The 18,317-nt window shown below is 45.4% G+C and overlaps 1 protein-coding gene and 1 long non-coding RNA gene across 2 annotated transcripts in view; one reads left to right on the forward strand and one right to left on the reverse strand.

Moving 5' to 3' along the window:
• The window catches only part of Atp12a (ATPase H+/K+ transporting non-gastric alpha2 subunit), a 25,158-nt gene continuing 6,841 nt past the window's right edge, over positions 1 to 18,317 (forward strand). The window contains exons 1-14 of the mRNA XM_031362568.1: positions 1 to 303; positions 1,153 to 1,302; positions 4,311 to 4,370; positions 6,712 to 6,912; positions 7,692 to 7,805; positions 8,568 to 8,702; positions 8,827 to 8,944; positions 9,171 to 9,439; positions 10,389 to 10,587; positions 10,715 to 10,824; positions 12,031 to 12,165; positions 14,669 to 14,861; positions 16,309 to 16,484; positions 17,304 to 17,440. Of these exons, the coding sequence (XP_031218428.1) occupies positions 295 to 303; positions 1,153 to 1,302; positions 4,311 to 4,370; positions 6,712 to 6,912; positions 7,692 to 7,805; positions 8,568 to 8,702; positions 8,827 to 8,944; positions 9,171 to 9,439; positions 10,389 to 10,587; positions 10,715 to 10,824; positions 12,031 to 12,165; positions 14,669 to 14,861; positions 16,309 to 16,484; positions 17,304 to 17,440 (2,006 nt within the window). The 5' untranslated portion in view covers positions 1 to 294. The remainder of the gene's footprint in view (positions 304 to 1,152; positions 1,303 to 4,310; positions 4,371 to 6,711; positions 6,913 to 7,691; positions 7,806 to 8,567; positions 8,703 to 8,826; positions 8,945 to 9,170; positions 9,440 to 10,388; positions 10,588 to 10,714; positions 10,825 to 12,030; positions 12,166 to 14,668; positions 14,862 to 16,308; positions 16,485 to 17,303; positions 17,441 to 18,317) is intronic.
• Positions 16,292 to 18,317, reverse strand: part of LOC116085110 — a 22,176-nt gene continuing 20,150 nt past the window's right edge. Inside the window, exon 4 of the long non-coding RNA XR_004116425.1 lies at positions 16,292 to 16,522. This is a non-coding gene — a long non-coding RNA (uncharacterized LOC116085110). The remainder of the gene's footprint in view (positions 16,523 to 18,317) is intronic.

The raw sequence follows: 18,317 nt of genomic DNA on the forward strand, positions 1-18,317 counted from the left end.
CGGCTGGCGATCGGCCGCGGAGGTGCGTGCTGGGTCCGGGTTAGCTCCTTGTCTCTGTAACGCCAACATCGTCGCTGTCACGCCAACATCGTCGCTGTCACTGCTCTGGGACCCGGACCTGCACACCGCCGCGGCCAGGACCGCCGCCACCAAAAGATCGAACTTGTCTCTGCGAACCACAGTCCAGCGCGCCACTAAAGCAACGCGCATCCTCACACCTACCGGGCTCTCCTCAGAACTCCAGCATCTGGTGTCTTACATTGTTTGCCAGCGGGTTGGACCACCAGCCACAGTATGCACCGGGTGCGTGATATCTCCACGTTTAGTGGGGACCTTAGACGAGCATCGGGAAGCACAGGAAAAAGAAAAAGAAATGCCTGGTCTTGGGATAATAGGAGGTGGGCGATCTTAACACTGAACTCACTCCCTGCTGCCAAGAATATATATATGGAGCTGGGCGGTGGTGGTGCACGTTTTTTAATCAGCACTTGGGAGGCAGAGGCAAGCAGATTTCTGAGTTCGAGGCCAGCCTGGACTACAGAGTGAGTTCCAGGACAGCCAAAGCTACACAGAGAACCCTGTCTCGGAAGAGAGAGAGAGAGAGAGGGGGGGGGGGAATATATGGTAAAAAAAATTGGGGCAGACAGTGTATAGAAGTTAGTATAGATGCATAAGAAGGGCCCTCAGGGTTGCTAAGCCAGCCGCACAGCAAGCTGCAGTTTGGAGATGACCCTTGGGTTCTGTTGGATGCAAGGTGGTCTGAAAAGCAACGCTTGCAGTGAGCCTATTTAAAACTTCACCGCTTCCTTATGAAGAGAGGTGACACAGACGGTGTGACCCATGGACCAAGGTGCTAGGGAAAAATGATAACTTTCCCACCTACCCCTCCCCCCCACAGAAGGGGTCTCTTGAAAAGATGCTGCGGGGGCTGTACCAGACGAGGCTCCTGTCTCCACAGAGAAGGGATTTTTTTTTTTTGAGGGAAGGATGGAGACTTTCCACAGTTGGTTCTTCCACTTCCTCTCCAGGTGGAGATGAAGGGGCCAGCACTCTTTTTTCCTCTGGGGATCTCCACACCCTCTGAGAGGAACTAGACACCTCCTCAAGAAAACCTATCTGGAGCTAATATTTGCACCTCTGCTTCTCTTCCAGAAAACAGAAATTTATTCTGTAGAGCTCAATGGAACTAAAGATGTCAAGCCGGCAGACCAGAGAGATGACAAAAAGTTCAAGGGAGCGAAGAACAAAGACTCAGAACCCAACAAGAGTCACGAGGAGGAGCTGAAGAAAGAACTTGATCTGGTCAGTCCCCTGAAGGCAAAAGAGTCTGGTACCCCCTCACCAGAGAATTTGTCGCTATAACTCTACTCTGGTAAAGGGAAAAAAAAATGGAGCCAATGGCTTGGAATATCTTAGAAGTACAATCTTCTTGTTGGTTGGTTGGTTTGTCTGTCTGTTTGTTATTAGAGTGTAATGATATCTTTACTTGTTGTGCCCTGTTCTCCTGTGGCCTCCTCTATCCTTGCAGCCAGATTCCTGAGTTCTGGTTGGAGGCAGTCCTAGACAGGACCGGGAGGTTAACTGTAAAACTCAGAGGCAGAGCCCATTCCTCTCATTCACCTTGTGAGGTGTTATGTATTCCTGGAAAAAACTGCACTAGAGGAGAAATGTTGGGCTTGGGTTGCACTATCGTAGTCTCAATCTAAGCCCTTCTCTAGGACTGAGCTGTAATTGGGCACAATCAAGCTATGGAAACTCCCTACCACCACCCCCCACCCCACCACACACACACACCCGCTTTCCCCCATGTAAACTGGGAAACAGTTTTCGAAGTCTGTGAGGAGGCAATGAGCTATGTTTTAGAAGTTAAGTTTCTTTATGGAAGGGTAATATTATACCACTGGGTTATTAAAGCTGATGGCTTTAATGAACAGCTACCTGGGATGTGAAATGTAAGCTATCCTTTTAGGAAGGTCAAAGGGAGCTTGAGGTTGTGCTGGGTTATCCCTGCAGTTCATTGGCAGACCACAAAGCCCTGTGCTTGTTGGGCTACTGCCAGACTTTCGCAAATTCAGGCTAGGTTGCCAATTGTTCACTACTGGGGAACTTGGCATGGTGAGAGCCTCATGAGGAACCAACAAATACTAGACGTCAGAGCTGTTTAACTTTCCTGGAGTGCTTGTTAAACATTTCAAAGAAAACTGTTAGGCTGTTGTATGCATGGCTCCCGGTAGACATTTGAGGACATGGCTCAGAAGTTGGACTAAGTTTAAATCTCAGTGTGACTGACATTCATTTTTCTCTTTCCAAATATCTTTAACCCCAGCACTTAGAAGACTAAGGCTATCACAAGTTCAAGGTCAGACTGGGCTGCATTCTGCTGAGACCTAATTAAAGAGGGAAAACTCAATGCCTATGTGTTAAGAATGTGGATAGGATTAAGTGAGCAAAGAGCTGTACTAGGTAACTCACAAAAAGAATTATATCCTGTGTGCCTCTGACATTTAAGATTGAGACACACCACTTTCCCTTGAGATTGCTACTTGAATATATACCTACTCTCCTATAAGCCTGCTAATTTTTTTAATTTTACGTATATCTTCTTATCTATATTGTGCTTGGGGTTTATATTTTCATAAGCTATATTGCTATGAAGTCCATACTGATGCTTGATATGTGGCACCCCTGCCCTTGAACCTCAATACTGTTTGTGGGCCTCCTAAATCCTGAGGTTACAGGCATTCTGTACGTACAGCCATACAGCTCTGTACTATAATTATGATATGAATATTTATAGAGAAATCATTCCCGTGATCTGAGCCCATTTTCCTGCTTCATTGTAGGAAAAACCCCCTCCACGCTCGCAAGCTCCTCACAGGGTCCTGCAGTTTGTGACATGGTGCTTGAGTACCCCTGAACCTTGATCTCTGTGGCAAAGTAGAGCCTTGGAACCAATCTCTCTGAATGATGAGCCTGTGCTGCTCTAATTCTTAGGAGCTGAGAGTGCAGCCACAGCCACTGCCATGACATGGCCACGGCCGCAGCCTTGCTCCCCCTCTCCCTTCCCTCCTGCTCTCACCCTGCCACGGACCGGGATTTCTCGCGGGGTCCCTGTTCCGCGGGACACGGGATTCTGGCCAGGTGGACACGGGATAAGGCTTTGACAAACAGACTACACACACGGGTGGTGTAAAATCTGAGTGTATTTTTCCAATATGGAGTCAGGTTTTTATAATCCATTCAGAAAGGTTTAAAAAATTCAGATGGTACAATGATCAGAATACATTAAACAAAGTACAGGTACATAGCTCTATGTTAGGAACACAATGAGTCAGGCAGCAAAGTAAATACATGTTAATTTAGCAGGAACTAAACGAGAATTACAATCTGAAAGAAAGCTAGCTCTGGGGAGAATTACCTGGCTCGTAGAAAGTAGAAAAAACAGCTCCTCTTCAGCTTGTTGCTATGGTTACAGGCTGGGTGGGCCCAGGTGAGGTATCAACTAAATTGCCTTTCTGGGCCATCGGGAGCTAGCTCCAGGAAGCACCTGCTAGGCCAGTTCCTAGGAGTGATTCAACTGCAAATCTTCTTGTCTAAGTTAACTAAGAATGAGAATTTCACCTGATCTAGCCCTGGGATAGTTTGCCCATTCTGTAAGCTATTATGCCTTACAATGCTGGAGGCCGTTAGTATCAATGGCTTAACATTCCAAGCCAGGGTTAGGCTAGGAAGTCGGAACATTTGATGAAGGTCAGAAAGCAAAGTCCGAATTTTCTCTTGCTAGCTGTAAGAATATGATATTTTCGTGAGTTCCTAGCACACAAGTACGAAGACATATCTGGGCCACCTCTGAGTTTGGGGTGCCAGGCAACAGTGCGGAGGCAGGAGGCTGACTTTCCTTGAAGTTTTTCACCTCAAATACCGCCATCACGCAGGTGTGCGTGGCATCACCCCACTTTGGCTTTGCTTATCACCTCCAGCCAGTCTCAGAATCCAGGTCTGAATGAAGTATCCAACTAACTCATAGCTACACGATGACAGTTCCAGGGCTTGCATAAGATGGGGGACAGATTGAGGCAAGTAGGCATTCTATTGCTCATAAAAACCAAGGACAGTGTGTGGGTGTCAATGGCACCGTGTGTACTCACGGAGCAGACAAGGGTCCCCTGAACCAGCTACTCACGGCATGGCCTTCTCCCCTCCTCGATAACCTTCCAGGCCCCTCCTAGCCTCAGTGCCACTTCCAGATTTTAAAGTTGGTGGAGTCTTTTGGAATAATGTCATTTACTCTTTCCTTCTGTGAATTTCAGGATGACCACAGACTCAGTAATATAGAATTGGAACAGAAATATGGTACAAACATCATCCAGGTAAGCCATCAGGGGACTGAAGGTCTGGGGGAGCAAGCATCCTGACTGTACAAAAATGAATGCTGATGTGCTCAGGCTGTGGGTGACTTAAGGCCACAGCTGTGAAACTATCCATTTTCTATATGGCTGGACCCTAAGACAAGCCACTCTACCTGCTGGACCTGGAGTACCTGACCCAAGGCCACAGCAGGCTCATCTACTGAGCTAGATGCCCAGGCATAAACAGCAAGGGGAGCTGTGGTCCCCAGAATGATACAGACCTTCCTTAAGATCATGACCAGAAGTTGCTTTATGAAGTAAAATGGTGCACGGGATTCTTTTTATTGGAGGCTGGGGAGGCCATTGTTAGAAAGTAAGGTCCCAGAGTCTCCATCTCAGGGCCAAAGGTATCAGAGCACTTTAGAACTTTACAAATTCATCACTACAAAAGTCTTGTTTCCTTCTGTGGATTCAAATCCAAGTTCAATTTCAAAGGTTTGAGCCTCTTTTTAAAGAGCATTTGTTTGTTTGTTATTTTTATGTGTATGAGTGGTTTGGGCTGTGCATGTAATGAATGCATCACATGTATGCAGGCAGTATCTACGGAGAGCAGAAGGGGGCATCAGATCCCCTGGGGCTGTTACATATGGCTGCGCATTGTCCTATGGGTGCTGATAACCAAGCCTGGGCAGCCAGTGCTCTTATCCACTGAACTATCTCTCTGGCCAAAATTCAAACCTCTTGGCAGAAAATGAATATTCATTTACATTTTCAAATGTAAAAAAGAAAAAACTTACTATGTGGTTCACTGTGGCCTGGCAGGAGAGGAAACGGGAGTAGGCAATCCTGGAGTTAAGGCAGCAGATGTGTGAGAAAGCTTAACATTCGCTTTATACAACTGGGGTGACAGTGGAGAGTTTGAAACTACACAATGAGAGCTAGGTAATTTCTGAACAGAGGGACCAGAACAGCCTCTAGTGTCTGAATGGGACTCAGAATGACTGTCCAGATATAGGTCTGAGGAATACCCTGGGGTCAGATAGGGTAAGAGTGTGGCAGGAGCAATCTGGGTTTGCAAGATTGATGCATGCATGTGTGTGTGTGTGTGTGTGTGTGTGTGTGTGTGAAGGACTAAGGAAAGGTGAGGTAGAGAGGTGGCTAAGAAAAGCCTCACTGAAATCATCACACTCTTCCATGTTGAGATGAGGCAGAGGAGCTACAGTAATTGTAATAGCAGACACAACTTCTAGATGAAAGTAATGTGACTAAAAAAAAATCTGGTCTGAAAAAAATGGGTGTGTGTGTGTGTGTGTGTGTGTGTGTGTGTATGTATGTGTGTGTGATAAAAGCTGTAAAAAAAAAAATGGAACAAAAAGTTAGGATTGAAATGAAGGTCCAAAACAGGGTAGCCCACAAAGACAGACAGACAAAGAGAGAGAGAGAGACAGACAGACAGACAGACAGACAGAGACAGAGAGGGAGACAGAGAGACAGAGACAGAGAGAGACAGAGAGACAGAGAGAGGTGGGAGAAACAGACTCAAGATATAGGTAGATGGATAGATAGACAGGCAGGCAGGCAGACAGACAGATAGATGGCACGTGATTAAGAGGATCTGACTTAACTTCCAATCTTGTTTGCCATGTTAGAGGCAAGAGGAGGTTAGGTGATGGGTGGGTGGAAGTGAGAAGGCAAAGAATACAGCAGAGACAGCAGTGAGTTTTATTTTGAACTCTCTGTTCCAGAATCCAAAAACACTGAAGTCCCTTGTGTCATGGCACACTCTTCGCATGTGACAGATACATCCCCTCCCTCATACTTTAAAGCATCTCTAGATCATTTACATGTAATGTACTTCAGATGCAGTGTAAATAGGTGTTCTGCTGTGTTGTTCAGGAATAAGGACAATGGAAAGGATTTGTATGTGTTCGGTATGCATGGGACTATCATAGGTACTATTAGAAATGTCTCTAGTATGGCCTTGCAGAAATGTTCAACTGTTACTGAGAAAAGGAGTTCTGGAAAAAGAGCAGCAAGAAGAAGGGCCATGGTGAGTGGGTCAGTGCCTCACTACCAAGCAAAAGCATTAGATCATACAGGAGACTCAAAAATGAACAAAACAGAGAGATTGCCCCTAGCTTAAACATAATTAGGAAGAAAAGATATGCACAAGGTGTTTTCTATGATAGTTTGTGGTGGGCGTGGTGGCACACACATGTGCCAAAGCACTTGGGAGTTGGGAGAACAAGGTATAATTCACTTTTTCAGGGCCTTCTTGGGCAGTCTTAATACCTTACAACAACCTGCAGAAACATAGGGAGCAACTGTTTGTTTCTATGTATGTTTTTCTTGGCCTTTTCAGGGTCTCTCCAGTATCAGAGCTGCGGAGCTCCTGGCTCGGGATGGGCCCAACGCCCTTACCCCTCCCAAGCAAACTCCAGAGATTATCAAGTTTCTCAAGCAGATGGTGGGGGGCTTTTCCATCCTTCTGTGGATAGGTGCTGCCTTGTGCTGGATTGCATTCGTGATCCAGTATGTCAACAATACCGCATCATTAGACAATGTAAGCAACCCTCCTGGGTTTCTCTTGATTCCAGAAAGAAGCAGTCATTTGGGGGTAGCCATCAGTGGACTCAGTGCTAGGCTAAAGCTAGGATTTTACCACCCACCAGGCAGTGGTGAATATGGGGAAATTCTGCCAGCCATGAGTGGTATCTCATTTTCAGACAATATAGAGGTGGATTTTAGAATACAGACAAAACACTTAGTCTGTAATGAGGAAGAAAATCACCATGAAGTATTTTTGGAATGCTCTTCCCTCAAAGCTAATCTCTCCTTTTCCTATGGAGGTCAGCTGTACCTGCTCACAACCCGTGCCAAGCCCAAAGAATTGAACTGGATAATACTACACTAAGAGAAAGAAACCAGCTGCCAAAATCTAGGTGTTGTTTGTGGCCACTGATGTTAAATACCAGATGGGCACATCTTTGGAGGACATATCCATGGTCCTCAGGCTGGCACTGGGGCAGAGAATAATTGATTGCCAAAGAAAATGAGCAACAAAAAATCATTTCTAGATTTCAGACTAGGGGTAGGGTGGTGAATATGTGTATATAAAAAGAGATATCTGAACGTTAGCACAAAATTCATTTCCTTCATTTACACTCATCTTCATAGCCTGAAGGTGATTCTCAGCAATACTTTTAGCATCTCTGTATTTGTGACTTGTCACATGAAATCAGGTAGGAATTTTCCACTTGGGTGTCACACTGTTAGTCAGGCTAGACTGTTTCGGATTTGGGTTATCTGTTTCTTTGACTGCTGCCTCTTCTCCCCATCCAGGTCTATTTGGGTGCCATACTTGTCCTGGTCGTTATTTTAACGGGGGTTTTTGCTTATTACCAAGAAGCCAAAAGTACCAACATTATGGCAAGCTTTAGTAAGATGATCCCCCAGGTGAGTAGGAGCCATGCAACTCTGGCCTCTTCCTGAATTCTGGGTAAAGAGGCAGCTGTGGCCTCACTCCTTGCTTGTCTGGGGCATAGTGGTCAAATTAGCTCACATCTCTGAATCCTAGTTCATCACAGAGTTGAGATGGTTATGGGGTTGAAGTGAGATCAAGGAAAAAGCTCAGTTCAGGGAAAAGCAGGACAGAACATTGGTCATTGTGCAACCTGTTCTGAACCATTTTAGACAACTTCTCAGACGGTTCTAGAATATTCCTCACCAACAAGGAAATCCATCTAGTCTACATTTTTCTCCCAGAATTCCTTGTGTCCAAGTCCATAGCTAGGACACCTCTCTGACCCTGAATGAAAGAACTGCAGGCTAGAAGGGAAGATTCTGGGTACAAGAGATGCGTCCTGCAACAGCAAGAAGGAAGCAGGGTACTCCTTCATTAATGTTCCCCCATCTCAGCAGGAGTCTAGCTCTTTGGCTGCTTCTTACCTGCCTGGCCATCCTGGAGGTGGGGAGGGCTTGCCTTCATCATCTGCCGTGGTCTATCTGTCAAGCAATGATAGACTTTTCTGGTTCCAAAAGCAGACCTCAAGAAAAAGAATAGTTCTCAGGATCCCATAAACAACTGTGAACCAGTCAGTAGTTTTGCCCTCTCCACTCTGACAGTTATGGGTTCACAGCCCTCACTCTGGGGTTTCATAGGGGAAGGTCACAGTGCTCCCCAGACACTCAGGTGTCTGCCATGGCTTTCTTCCACAGCAAGCTCTTGTCATCCGAGATGCAGAAAAGAAGGTCATTCCAGCAGAACAGCTGGTGGTGGGGGACGTTGTGGAGATTAAAGGAGGGGACCAGATCCCTGCAGACATCAGACTGGTGTTTTCCCAAGGGTGCAAAGTGAGTACAAGGACATCTTCCTCCAGGAGACCGCTGGGAGGCGCCCCACAACTCTCGCTCTATTTTGAAGAAAAAGTCGGGATTAAAGTAGCTAATTTTGAATTACTTTCAAATTTCCTTTCAGGTAGATAACTCCTCTCTCACGGGGGAATCTGAGCCCCAGGCTCGTTCAACTGAGTTTACCCATGAAAACCCCTTGGAAACTAAGAACATAGGCTTCTATTCTACAACATGCCTGGAAGGTAAGGCCGACTGACTCTCAGGAGTGTGTGCCTCTTCCTCTTGTCTGAGGTTTTCATCCCTCCAGTCTGTTGCTCTAAAGCTTTTCCCAGAAAAAAAAAAATGCAGAATTGAGGGGAACGAACCACTCGTATTAGCCTTTGTGTTGTCATGTGCTGGCTCCCTGTGCAGGCCTCCAGAGAGGGCTGTGAGCAGAACTCCTGGAGTAAAATGTCTTTCTCCCTGTAGGTACGGCGACTGGCGTTGTCATCAACACGGGTGATCGCACCATCATCGGGCGCATAGCCTCCTTGGCTTCAGGTGTTGGAAGTGAGAAGACACCCATTGCCATTGAGATCGAGCATTTTGTCCATATTGTGGCAGGAGTGGCTGTGTCCATCGGCATCATTTTCTTCATCACTGCAGTGTGCATGAAGTACTACGTCCTTGATGCCATCATCTTCCTCATTAGCATCATTGTGGCCAATGTGCCAGAGGGCCTCCTGGCTACTGTCACTGTGAGTTTATGCTGTTAGAGAGCCTCTTGGCACCTACCACGGTGGCTGTAGGGCCACAGCTCCCCCCATGTGCAGAGCAACACACCCTCCTCTCCAGAGACCACCTTGGGACGGTTTCATGGAGTGGTTGTCCTTAAGAACTGTGGTGTTTCTAACATCTGGATGCATTGCCCTAGAAACTTTACATTTTCAGGAGACCTAGGTTAGTTCACATAGGTTATTTCGCACCCCTTTTTATCCAGAGAAGATAAATTTTGAGCTCCTATTTATAGAATTTCTGAACTCAATACATTCCCCTGATTGCTTTTCTAAAATCTCTTTTCTCCACCCTTTTTATAAAGGAGTCCAAGCTCTTCCTTACCCCAAGGTTAGCCTCAGACTTAGCCCTGGCTCTCCTGTCTCCTTTTACCCAGGCCCATCTAACTCAATCCTTAGACAAAAGCTCCCTCTTCCCCAGTCTGCTGTGGAGGCCCATGGGAAAGGAGAGAGGATTCATGTTTAACTACGTAAGCAGTGGCCAATTGCTGTCCAGACCAAAGACAGGAGAAGAGTGTTTTTGAGTCCCAAGTCTCACTCCTGGTTTTTTGTTTCATTTTGTGGTTTTGGAGATTAAACCCAGCACCCCATGAATGCTAGGCAAGCAACTTACCACACCCCAGCTAACTGGGCTCACTTTTGAATTCCATGTGTTGAATTGCATGAGTTGTCTTTGCTGCCTGTGGACTTCTAGAGCACTTTCTTCAAAGAATATAGAGATAATAAAAGTGTCCTATATTTAATCTATTTTTTAAGATTGTGGTTAATAGGGCTTTGGGGTGGTTCACCTCACTAATCCAGATTTGTAGCTGTCCTACCACCTCTTGCCTAATTCTCTCCTGAAAGTCAGTGCCAGACAGGCTGAGTTCAAAATGATTGTCCTCCCCAAAGCATCCTTCTCCCCTCTTGCTAGGTTACCCTGTCGCTGACAGCAAAACGGATGGCTAAGAAGAACTGCCTGGTGAAGAACCTGGAAGCAGTGGAGACTCTCGGCTCCACCTCCATTATCTGCTCAGATAAGACAGGGACCCTGACCCAGAACAGGATGACCGTGGCTCACTTGTGGTTTGACAACCAGATCTTTGTGGCTGATACAAGTGAAAACCAGACAAGTGAGTTTTGTGGAGCATCCAAACCCAAAGACAAGGACCCAAGCAAACGGGCCTTATGTGAGGGTATGACTCAGGCCTGTCAGACCCATCACCCGTATTAACCACTGTGTTCTTTTTCTGTGTCCAGAGCAAGCCTTTGACCAAAGCTCTGGAACCTGGGCTTCCTTGTCCAAGATAATAACACTGTGTAACCGAGCAGAGTTCAGACCAGGCCAGGAGAATGTCCCCATCATGAAGGTAAGGCTGTAGGTCCTATATCACAGGCTGTACTAGGTTCCACTATGTTCTACTTGTGTGCTTGATTTAGTCTCTTCCACTGGGCAAAGTTTGCTCTGGTAAGAGCAAATCTGACTCTGGAGATGAGCAAAAGGTCTTCTTCGCTCCATCTATCACTGAAAAGTTACAAGGATGCTTGTCAGAAATCCAAATTCCTTCTCATTCCCAGAATGTGTTGAACTTGATTTCCTGACTGCTGGAAGCTAAGTGGACATAATTAGAGTTCCCTGATACCCAAATGTTATTTGCTGAACTACGAAATGCAATTGGATAGAACTGAGAGGTCTGATCTTACTTAGCACATCCTCCTCTTGACTACAATACAGGACGTCTGTTAAGTGGTTGTGGGACACTGAATAAGAACCACATCCCTACCTTCCTCTTCTCCCTCCCCCTCTCTGTTTCTCTCTTCCCCCTCCCCTCTGTTCTCTTCTCTCTCTCCTCCTCCCTTCCCTCTCCCCAACAAAGCTGATTTGTCCCCTTGTTATTTCTGTGCCCAGCCTGGCTTCCAGTCAACAGGAGGTCAAAATGTTTGCACTGACATAGTCATTCTACTTGTCTTTGGGCCAAAGGTTTTGGAAATTGTCTTTGATTTTCTTCTATCCACCAAGTACCCCCCCACCCCTGTTGTAGGTTTGAAATGTACACAACTTTACACTTCTATTATGATCAGTACTTGCATCTAAGTTGTCGGACCACCTCTCGCTGGCCTCCCCCTTTTAGCTTTTCTTTCCATCTTTTTCATCTGCCACTAAATTTTTTAAATACTGATTGGTCTTACCTTCACCGAAGTTAGCATAATTTTTTTCTGTGAGTCCCTGTTTTCTGCTACTTGAGTTTTGATGACAGACTGCTTACTGTCTTACCACACATACCTGTACATCTACCCTTGGCAGTGCATTCTGGGAGGCGTTTTTCCATGTAGCTCAGGAAACCCCATTCCATAGCAGAGCACCCGCTTGTTCAAACTTCCATCGTGCCTGTAGGTGGCGCCATTGCTTTATGTTCTTACCATGGTCCTGGCTCAATCACTTGTCTCTTCAGCTAGGCGATAAGCTCAGTCAACCACATGTTGGTTGGTGTGCTAAAGGCAAGTTGGTCTGTTGAAAACAGTCACAAAAGAACTAGGGGGTGATGCGCTGTAAACATTTGCCTCTTGATTCCCAGAGAATTGTGGTTGGAGATGCCTCGGAAACTGCTCTGCTAAAGTTCTCAGAGGTTGTTTTGGGCGATGTGATGGGAATTAGGAAAAGCAACCACAAAGTGGCTGAAATTCCTTTTAATTCTACCAACAAATTTCAGGTGAGTTTCCCTTCACAACTGGCAATCTTTGTTTGTCACTAGAACAACACAACTACTGTTAATCTATATTCTAGACCAGACCTGGCTTCAAAAGACCTTAGGGGGTGGGAGATGTGGGCACGAGCATTGGTCAAACAGGCCAGGGTTTGCCAGTGTTGCTGTTGTCCTCTTCTCTTCCTCCTCTTCTTCCTCTTCCTCCTCCTCTTCTTCCTCTTCCTCCTCTTCTTCTTCCTCCTCCTCCTCCTCTTCCTCCTCCTTCTCTTTTTCTCCCCTCCCCTCCCCCTCTTTTCTAATAACCAACAAAAGACATAAAGCCAACCTTGCCATCCCTGAAGTAAAGTAGAGAAAGAAAAGCAAAGAGCTTCTTAGGATCTGCTGCTCCTAAGAACAGTCCATGTGTCCTACATGTGTGCTCAGACTGACTGACTGACTGACTAAGTGACTGACTGACTGACTGACTTGGAACACTCTCTGTTTACATAGCACTGACATATTAGATAGTGTAAGTCATCTGCAGGTTATTTAAGGATTATGGGAAATGTGCCCAGCTCCTGTATGAATACTCCTGTAATATAATGGGTATGAGTGGCAACTTAGATTTTAATATTCTTGGGTTCTGGAGCCAATCTCCTAAGGATATAAGAAACAACTATATAAACCAGGAACTTTATCTATTTTATCTCACTTAATTCTTGTAACAGACCTATGAGGTAAGACCAGTGAATCCAAATGTGTAGAATAGAAATAGAAAACCCTTAGAACGTATTGTGATCACAGTCTCACAGTGTCTAGGTGACCAGTTTTGACAGTCACTAGAATCTTTACAGTCTTCCTCACAGATGCAGAAATGTCATGCAAGCCACATAAAGAAAACTTTCCTGAGACTGCCCTTGAAGGAGACAGCCAAATTATGTTTTACTTCTATTCCATATGATATTGACAGGGACCTCCCTTCTACCCATTGTTCAAGAAGAACATGGCCATCATTGCCTCGTTGCCTTGAATCGCTCCAACAAAGGCAGCAACCAATCATAACTGTCCTCTTCAATTCAGACCCATATCTTGTCTGCCCCATTTCCTACTTCAGATCGGATTTCCTGCAGAGTCCCAGGCTGAGTGAGGGGTGTGACTTGGGCTTTGAATAATAAATGTAGTCATGGTAGGTAATGTAATCATTGTGTGACCATGACATGTGCCAGCACACCTTGTTCAAGAGCTTTTTCTTGGTGGTGCTGGGGATTAAACCATGGCGTCTCGCATGTGTTAGGCAAACTCTGCCACTGAGCTCCACCCTACCATTCAGAAAATGACGGTGATAATGGTAATCAACACAGGAGGCTCTTTGGTTTGGGTTAGATTGGGTTGGGTTAAGTTTTGATTTAATTGGTTGACTTGATGCTTTTTCTTGGTCACTAAAAAAAAAAGATCTGGCAAACTTATTTTCTTTCTATTATTTTTTAAAAGTTATATTTATTTTTGTTAACTCAGAGTCTAGCAACTATTGATTTAAATCAACTATTAATCCCAAAGTGGTGGCAATTTTCTGTATATCATATTTTCTCCAAAAAGATTTCAAAAGCTTCCTGGCCTGGAGCATCTGATTCAATAGTAGAGAGTTTACCTTGCATTTGCAAAGCTCCGAGTTTAATTCCTATTAAGCATTATTTTAAAAAAGAAGAAAGGAGAAGCAATGGCTGCTTGTAACAGTGCCTTCTCTACATTTCCGCCATCTCCCCTTATGTCCAGATTGTAAAACTAGATCCATCCTGAGTCAGGGATGCACAGGGATCCCTACTGACCTTGGCAGCTCAGCATTTACAAGTGGCTGCTCAAGGCTGGAGAGAAGCCGAAGTCAGCCAAGTGCTTGCCTGGCAAACACAAGGACCCATGTGAAAAGTGGGATCTGGGAGGCAGAGACACACAAATCACTGGTCAACCAGTGTAGCCAGTGGGTCAACTCCAAGCCAACAAGAGATCCTCAGAAACCAAGGTGGAACACACACACATGCACAGGCACAGGCACACATGTGCTTGTGAACCACATACACACACAGAGGTAATGTGCACCTGCGTACCCATGTGCACTCAGACACGTAAATACATGTGCACCTACAAACTATGGCTGCTCACCACTAGGAGGGAGAAGTGAGACGAGGGTTCTTCTAGTCCCAACTCTCACAACACCATTGTCCATAGTTTTACTCGAACATGAGCACACCTGGCTTCCTCAAAGGGCTTTAAAGGGCCAGTGTCTAAAACACAAGCTGTACCTAGTGTAGGTTCCAGCTCACCATGCCCTTCTGGGTCACCCAAATCTAGCTTTTTAATTAGTTACAAATACCAAAAGATGGGCTATACTCGGGAGTGTTATGATTCCTCCTCCTCTTTTATCGTCTGAGGGCAAATAGCAAGAAAACGATGTTCCCCCTGCTTGTCCTGTTGCTAACTGGAAGAGCCATGGATAAGATGCCATTGCTAACCTGCCCAATCCATGTCCTCCCAGCTCTCCATACATGAGACAGAGGACCCTAATGACAAACGCTTCCTCATGGTGATGAAAGGGGCCCCAGAGAGGATCTTAGAGAAGTGCAGCACCATCATGATCAATGGCCAGGAGCAGCCACTGGACAAGAGCTCTGCCAATGCCTTCCACACAGCCTACATGGAGCTGGGTGGTCTGGGCGAGCGCGTGCTGGGTGAGTGTAATAGAACATCTGCATTCACCTCCTGAGAGTTATGAAGGAAGTGTCACTAACCAGCAGAATAGCCATGGCATCACATGGATCATATAAAGAAGAATATGGTAGGCTGGAGTGCAGTTCAGTGGTGGTGCATTTGCCTAATGTGTGTGAGGTCCTGGGGTCAATCCCCAGCATTGAAAAAAAGAAAACCATATATAAACAAAAGAGAAGCATGGCAGAGATAACACTGAAGAGAGTGAGGTTGATTCCAGACATAGCCAGAGACTTTACAGAAGAAATCACTGCAGAGGACAAGAGGAAGAAAAAAAGGATGAGATTTATGCATATGGTGAGGTAAGTGGTCCATGCAGTGTCTGTCGCAGGATGGGTAAACTGGAGTAGGTACAGGAAACAGGGCTGAGGAGACAGATTGGAACCATGAGTCCTTAAATATTTGCTGAGGAACTGACGTTCTGTCTTACAGTTAGGAGAGAATACGGAAAGCTTTGCCACAAGTGTGAGCTGGTCGGAGTTACCTTTAGGGTTTAAGGATCATCCTTGCTGGAGGCGATGGGAGGAGAGACACTGGTCTCACTAAGAGGCAGCTGCTCTCAATTCACTGAACAAGGGAGAGAGTGGGTATTTGATCCGAGCAAGGTTGGGAGTATGAAGAAGAGTCAAGCAATGGGACTCTACGAGGCAAGTGTTAAGACCCTGAGACTTCTTAGAAGGGAATAGTGACTTCAGAAAAGATTACTTATCTCATTTTATGAGCAGGGGAAAGGTAACTAAGGAACTGAGACAGAGCATGTTGGAGATGGAAGGAAGTTTAGAAATACCATCTCTGAAGCGGTGTGATGGGTTAGTGTGTTCCACTGTCAGAATCATGGGTTGACCGAATGGCACCTATTCAGAGCTGCGGAATGATGGATGCACAGCCCATGGCTGGCGATAAGGTTCATTAAACACCATGAAAGTGCTTACCACTTGACTCAGAATCTGTGGAATGTGTGTTTCCACAGGCTATTTGAGTTTGTACAGCAGATAAAATGCATAAATGAGATGCTAATGACTTGAACACACACTACATAACCCACAGCACCAAGCAATCTTTTCAACAAAAGATTGGCCTCCATGTGACTCGAGTCACTCTAGGAGCCTCCTGTTTGACCTCTTGGCTGCTTACTGAACCGTGAGAAGCAGTGAGCCAAGCTGGGGATTAGTTGATGTAAAAACTGATGGAAGTCACGTGATTGTGGAGGTCTACCAGACACAGGAATGCCTTTGACTTCAACCCCAGAGCCTGAAGACTGTGCTTGTACCCAGCTACTGCTGCCTAGTACCTCCCATACGTTAAGCATGTCCGCCACCACCACCACGCCACACAACCATCTCCCAAATCTTTTCCTGCTGTCATACTTTATCCTGGCTTCACTTACCCCAGAGTGCCTTTCTCTTCCAGGTTTCTGTCACCTCTACTTGCCAGCAGATGAGTTTCCCCAGGACTACACATTTGATGTAGACTCCGTAAACTTTCCCACTTCCAACCTCTGCTTTGTGGGGCTTCTGTCCATGATTGATCCTCCTCGGTCTACCGTGCCAGATGCAGTCTCCAAATGTCGGAGTGCAGGGATCAAGGTGAGGGCTATTTTCCTCTCTGTGTGCTATATCTGTTTCTAAGAACAATCATCAGAGCACAGCGTCAGTCTTTAGTTATGTCCACGTGGATGTCGTCATTTCTGGTTTAGACCTCTTCTCCTTTATACTGCTGAGATTTTTAGTAACTGTCCTCAAAAGCAAGACGATGGATGTGGGATGAGCCCACACAGTACCTACAGTGAGAAGAACTTGCTGGGACCATGAATCAGCCATTAGATTGCCCTAGAGCAGTAGTCCTCAACCTTCTGATGCTTTGTCCCTTTAATACAGTTTCTTGTGTTGTGACCCCCCAACCATAAAATACTCTCGTGGCTACTTCAAAACTGTAATTTTGCTACTGTTATAAATTGTAATGTAAATATCTGATATGTAGGATATCTGATGTACGACCCCCAAAGTTGAGAATCACTGCTCTAGACTAGGATAGTTAATAAAAGGTTTTAGTACTTTATTTTCCATAATCCATTTGTCTTCATGATATGAAAGTCAAACAGCGCACGACTGTCTCTAGGAGACATCTATAGGCCCCTTTACAAATGAGAATAATGGCAAGGGGGAAGGCTTTTTTTTTAGTGTCTGGGGGATACGTAAGAAGCCTGGGAAGAAGGGTAGTCCAGACAGGACCAATGCATCCTTCAGAAACAGTGGTGTCTGAAAACCAGAACTGCCCATGAGTAAAACCATCACTCTCTAGGTCCTGTGAGAGTAGGCAATATTTTAGTAAATATTCACCCATAAACCTCTCTTTAGCCAGCAAAGCCCCTTACTACCCACGAGTTTCTGTTGTCTGTGTTCTAGGTTATCATGGTCACAGGTGATCACCCTATCACAGCCAAAGCTATTGCCAAGAGTGTAGGAATCATATCCGCCAACAATGAGACAGTGGAAGACATCGCAAAACGCCGCAACATCGCTGTGGAGCAAGTTAACAAAAGGTAGCCACAGAACCAATGGAGCAGAACGTCAAGTTCTTATCCACTGGGCCCTGTTGACTCTGAAGAGTTTCACTAGTGGGAACAAACTATCCTCTGGCTAACACTCTCTCATGGTAGAGCTATGTTGGCTTGATTTATAATTTGCATTCACTCATTCACTGAAACTTTATTGAGTATCTGTTACATGCCAAGCACATTAGTACCCTTCCCTGGTATTTCAAAAATCAATGAAGTGAACTTGGCTGTAGCTTAATAATAGGCCATGCCCTATAGAAAATGTAGTTGTATTGTTGCGTGAACATCCAAGAGTGTGTTTAGAGCAGTTAAGATAACATCACTAGGCAAGATGATCTTATAGGTCCTGCATCATGGATTGGAAATTGTGAAGCACAGAACAGCAGCTCTGGAAACCTTACACCCAGCTTAGAAAAAGTAAAATAAGGAGTAGATGAAATTACCTGCTATTGGCCCAGTTGTAGAACTAAGGATATTGAGAATTGTTCTGGTTTCACGAATACCACCCGCCAACAGTGAGCGTCTTAGGCATTTATTTGCTTATTCAGTTGACTTCATAATGTGGAGTCATGCAGACAGACTCTCTTTTTCTATTTATCAAGTAGAATGGAAGCTTTATTCTTTTAATCATGTCTGTCTACCATCCTTCCATCCAGCCACCTGTCATTCTTTTATTCTTTATCTATCGATTCTTTCAACCTCGCTGTTGCCTTCCAGCCGTATGACAGGCTCTATATCAGACACTGGAACAAATACTGTCCCTACCTGTGGGGAGCCTCCAATCTAGCCAAGGAGGTGGAAAATACAACAGATTTAATGAGGAGATGCACAGGGGAGGAGCTGCCTAGGCTCTGAGTGACAT

Source organism: Mastomys coucha, unplaced genomic scaffold, assembly GCF_008632895.1.
Source record: "Mastomys coucha isolate ucsf_1 unplaced genomic scaffold, UCSF_Mcou_1 pScaffold9, whole genome shotgun sequence".
In the NCBI taxonomy this organism is placed as follows: Eukaryota; Metazoa; Chordata; class Mammalia; order Rodentia; family Muridae; genus Mastomys; species Mastomys coucha.